We start from the raw sequence: 4,823 nt of genomic DNA, 5'->3' as shown, positions 1-4,823 counted from the left end.
GGACAGGAACAGTCTACACGAACTGGAAGGTCATAACTAGACGTTTGAATGCATCAGAGCAAGCTGGCAAATCATGCAATGGCTTTTCTCAGTCGGCTTTTCCCACATGCCACAAGAGACACGAGGTGGTTGCTGAGAACTTAGAATTCGGTCTCCAATCCACGGCTCTCAGTCTGTGCAACATGGTGGAAAACTGGTCACATCACAATGAGTAACGAATTGCGGCAATCAAAAAATCTCAAACTGAAACCCACATGTGAAACCAAACGAGACACGACGCTTGATATCCCTAAACTGACATTATTGCTTTATGTACTTAGCGAACTGGAATCGAAGTTTAAACAGAAGAAAACAAAAAAGCTCCTAAATTACGATCGAGGAATGGTGTAAATTCTACTCACGGAACCATGAGTTCCTAATCCCAAAAATGAGCCGATTTATATCTACACTCTTCAATGGCTATCAACGTAACCAATGCTGTGTAACTGAGTGCTCGGCCTCGGCCTGAACAAGTGTTCAGATCTTGCGTCGCGATTCGGAGGTGCCTGAGTTAGGTACCCATTTCAACCACTTGGAAATGTCGTTGAAATGTCGTTATGCGGCCCGTCTGTTCTGTACAGTTGCTAGGGCAACAACAGTGGTGAATTATCCTGCTGCCGTTGTGATTAGCTCAGCCCATGGGGTGCGTGCCTACGATGTGATGTAACATGCTAACCTCTGATCTACTGCTCCTCAATTCTTTTCTCAATGTTGTACAAGTGTACACTGCCACCACAACCAGCACAACTCAAACTTGAAGTTGCAATTCCGCCATCTTCGCTCGCCAAGTGAATTGCACTACAATGTATTGGTGGTGACCCATTCATCCGTTCTCGCTTGAATCTGTGCCGAAATCTTTAATCACTGCACACATCGCAATCGCTGCAGATGAGTGGACGCCCAGGCCATGTTCAACCGCACAGATGTGACGATCTAGATCCTCAATCACGGCAACAATCCGACGAACCATGATGCAAGTGTTGGCACTAGCTGTGCACTCATGAGGACACGGATGTGGATCCATACCAGGAGCTAAATCGACTGATCAAAGAAAGCGCCGCCTTGAAACGACTGGTGGACGGCGCTCAATCTGCAATACTGCTGCTGGTGCATTAAATCATACAAGCCCCCTCCTGAGAAGGCGCCTCCGAGAGAACTCGAAAATGGAACATCGGACAGAAGCGAGGGGCCGAGAGCCGTCTCCACAGTGTCCACCTCAAAACTAGGAAAGCTGTTGTCCATCACAGGCGGCAGCTGCAACGCGTTGTCCAGCATTCCCACGGAACCATGAGAGCTGGGATGGGAGAAAGTGGGCGACGAGACGGGGAAGCTGGGCTGAACCATGTCCGACACGAGGGACCCAAAGAATGGAGCTGGGATCGCGCCCAAGGAATAGTGCGCCTGGGTGCCTTGCAAGTAAGTGCAAGAGGGGAAGGTGAAATCTGAGGGGCTGGACAGGTCTGCAGTGTCGTTGCTGGTGTTGCTTTCCATGCTGAATGTAGTTGACTCTCCACTATTGGAGCGATGCAAATGATCGGTACCGCAAGCATCGACTACGAGTCTCTGCAGAACTTCCTTCTGGGCGGTTTCCTGGTCCCACTGCGGCTGCCCAGCTAGACTAGCGCAACCTTGCGAGGCTGCCATCAATGCACAATCTTGTTCGGCAACCACATCGCTGACCGTCTTCGTGCGTGCTCTTCGTTGCGACTTCCTAGTGCTCTTCCCTGTTAGTTTCTGTACCGTAGACCTGAAATTTGCCACGTCCGTCTTGATGATTTTAGGAGCAAAAATGTGTATCACCCGAATAGTGGGTGCTTGCATGGCTTGCGTGCCGGCCGCCTGCCAGTCGCGTCTGAATGGAGCTCCTCCGCCGACGGCCGGCTTCCCCACATTATGAGAGTCCTTGCTTACGCTTAGCATCTCCATTGAACTGCTCTTGGAGTTGAACTGTTTGGGCGAGCCTTGGCTGTCGATGGCCTGGTACGGTGCCATGGTTTTCGAGAAGCAGGGGGGAAAAAGTTTCCGATGGTTATGGCTTCTGTGTAGAAAACTGATTGCACGTACTTGCTAATTAACTTGCGGATGTGAGATACCTTGGCAGAAAGTTTGAAGAAGAGCTCTTTCCTTGGATTAAGCGTCTATGTTGGGGTGTAGACCTTAGCGCTATCGGGGCGGTAGTCTCAGCAACATATTATCAACTTCTGGTATGCAAATTGGAGTCTCAGATTGCCTGGTTCCAGCGACCTGCATGTAGGATCTATGACTAAGAAAGTTGACAGAAAAAATAGGGGTATTACGGTTGCGCGCGGCTATACTGCACTCCCGGAGATAATTGAAAACACCTTTCGTCGGCGAACTGTGGATGATCTTTGAAGGAACTTAGGACCCATACATTGACTAAACCAAATTTGTGTCTAGAATCACCATAGCCTGCTCAAGTTGCTGAAACTGTTGTTGTGTTAGCGGCAACACCAATTACGTCACTTCTAACCAAAGTATGAGCTGGCCCGTGCGGTATCATGCACTGGAAATAGAGAGTACTCCGAGGGTTCCTTAGCCGTCTGCCTGCAGATCTGTGTCGTGGAAACCGACGTTGGCACACACAGCAGCCAACTCTACCGGACACGACAGATTAGTAAGTTCCAGGGTAGAACAAGTAGTCCTCTACAAACGAGGCTAAGGATGTCAGGCGATGGTTTCGCAGAGTCACAACCAAGCTTTGGTCAGCCGAAATAAGGTAACGAGTCTTCAGCGTCTAAGGTTTGACAGTGGTTGCGATCTCTTCGCTAGACAGAGGGAAGCGATGACGACGATATCAACCCCAGCACACGGGTTCTGATACAAACATAAAACGTCTACAGATGAGAAAGGCCTCCAGGGAGTCCAACTTGTAAGTGGTGATTGTTGAGCAGGGGAGGTGGTAATGCATGCAGCGGCAGACGGGTGCAGCGGGGAGGCTCTCTCAGACGATTGTTAGACGATGGAATGGACTCGTTTCTGGTGCTTCTGAAACAATTTCATCTCTTTGCTTCCGACCTGTGGCCCCACCTCCAGTGCCGCACCTGCAGCTGCGAACCTGAGCGATCTCGACGTGGGACCCAACTGCCCTCAAACCTTTTCTTTCTTTCTTTCTTTCTTTCTTTCTTTCTGGTCGCAATATTTCTTTAACATCTGCCACGAACTCAACTGATCTCATCATCATCAGGTCTTTACACATTGGGGTCGTCTCGGCTCTGTACCACAGTGCGGTAATGTTCCTGCATTCCAAGTGGGTCCAATGTTCGTCCATCCCCCCTTCATCACTGCCCAAAAGTGCAGTCTGTTACCCTAAAAGTGAATCCCCTTAGATTACTTTCTCAAAGCGAAACTTCTTCTTTTAAAAAAAGAAGAAAACAATAACAATAAACCAAGTCACTTTTCATTTCTCATATCTCTACAGTCCAGGCTCCAAATGGCAGTTGTCTCATGACATGACCCACCCTACCACTACACGGAACTACGATAAAATCTTCAAAAAAAAAAAAAAAAAAAAAAAAAACTCGTTTATTATCACCGCTCTGTTTCCAAAATAAGCTCCGTCTCAGGAAACGTACTTCATCTCCACGAATCACACAATTTCAGGGTCTCGAATCCTACAACCACGGGGAACTGTGGCAAAAACCGGCTCCCCTTCAGAGCGTCATGCCTTCCTTTATGTTGCGTTCGTCTGCTGGATGATTGATCGCTGCGATTAATCTTGCAGCCAAGGGAAGTTGCGGATCCTTCCAGGTTCCTTTTGCCGCAAGTTGGTCCGGAAATTCTCTTTCCGGAACCCCTGACACCCTACCCGAAGCAATCGTCCCACGCGGGGGCGGCAAGAGAACCTAAGCTGCATGCCTCCGTTTGGCTGCCCAGCCCGGGCACAACGCAGCAGAGCGCCCCCCACCGACTCGGTACAGCGAGATTGAGGTGCGATGATGCCCCGGGTGCCCGCCAGCTGCACTGCCCGTAGAGGGGGGGTGCCGGTTTTTTCCAAATTTAGGCCTACGATGGGCGATCGAGGACCCTTTGACTCGTTGCCGCTTTTCTTACTGCGCTTCCTAAAGAAGACCTTCCTAATAGCCCACCATCACGTTAATCCATGTGGATTTATCAAATACAATCACCAGGGCAGGTTTAGAGTGGTAATATATATGCATATATTTATTTATTTATTTATTCACGGCGACAGTGCCAAGGGTACAGCTTTACTGGCGACGCCGTAATCCATCTGTGGGTCGTCAGTTTTCGCACTGAGCTTAAAATTTTGTCAATGTTACTGTTGGATTTTGTTTCTAGGTTTTTTTTGTTTTAAAATATTTATTTTTTAAATCGAGTTACCTTTGATTTGTTCAACCGTCTGCTCGTTAAAATCAACATCACGTAAATGAAGCAAGAATTTGATTTGATTGTGTTTTCTGCACGCAGAATATTTGAAAATGTTATATTACAGCGGGTTTCCATGTATTCTATATTGAACAAAGTCCAAATTTCGATTGGTTAGTTCCTATCCCCTAGAATCAACTCCGATTTGAGTCTGTGCACTCACAAACTCCCCCTGCATTATTTTCATTGAATATTTTCACTCAATGCATGGGAGGCAGCCTTGCACACACAACACACGAAGCTATGTTTTATTCAACCAGCAGAGATCGTAAGAACGTAATACTGGATTTTATTCTGTCACACTGAGGAAGCAAACCAAAAAAAGAAAAAAAAAAAGAAAAAAACACTTCTACGAGTTTAAATGAACTGTGGAAAAGGCA

General features: G+C 47.7%; 1 protein-coding gene across 1 annotated transcript; it reads right to left on the bottom strand.

Annotated features, from left to right (window-relative positions):
- Positions 1–286: 286 nt before the first annotated feature.
- LOC112286320 (uncharacterized) lies at positions 287–3,018 on the bottom strand. Its single transcript, XM_024528081.3, has 2 exons — positions 1,066–3,018; positions 287–903 (listed from the first exon to the last, which is right to left on the bottom strand). The coding sequence occupies exon 1, from the start codon at positions 2,029–2,031 to the stop codon at positions 1,072–1,074; it is 960 nt and encodes a 319-aa protein (XP_024383849.1). The 5' UTR covers positions 2,032–3,018; the 3' UTR covers positions 287–903; positions 1,066–1,071.
- Between the last annotated feature and the right edge of the window lie 1,805 nt (positions 3,019–4,823).

Source organism: Physcomitrium patens, chromosome 9, assembly GCF_059467195.1.
Source record: "Physcomitrium patens ecotype Gransden chromosome 9, ASM5946719v1, whole genome shotgun sequence".
Taxonomy (NCBI): Eukaryota; Viridiplantae; Streptophyta; class Bryopsida; order Funariales; family Funariaceae; genus Physcomitrium; species Physcomitrium patens.
This window is presented reverse-complemented; position numbering and strand designations above follow the sequence as displayed.

Bases quoted from the DNA above. Each gene is read 5' to 3' on its own strand.
- LOC112286320 (XM_024528081.3), bottom strand. From the start codon at position 2,031: ATGGCACCGTACCAGGCCATCGACAGCCAAGGCTCGCCCAAACAGTTC.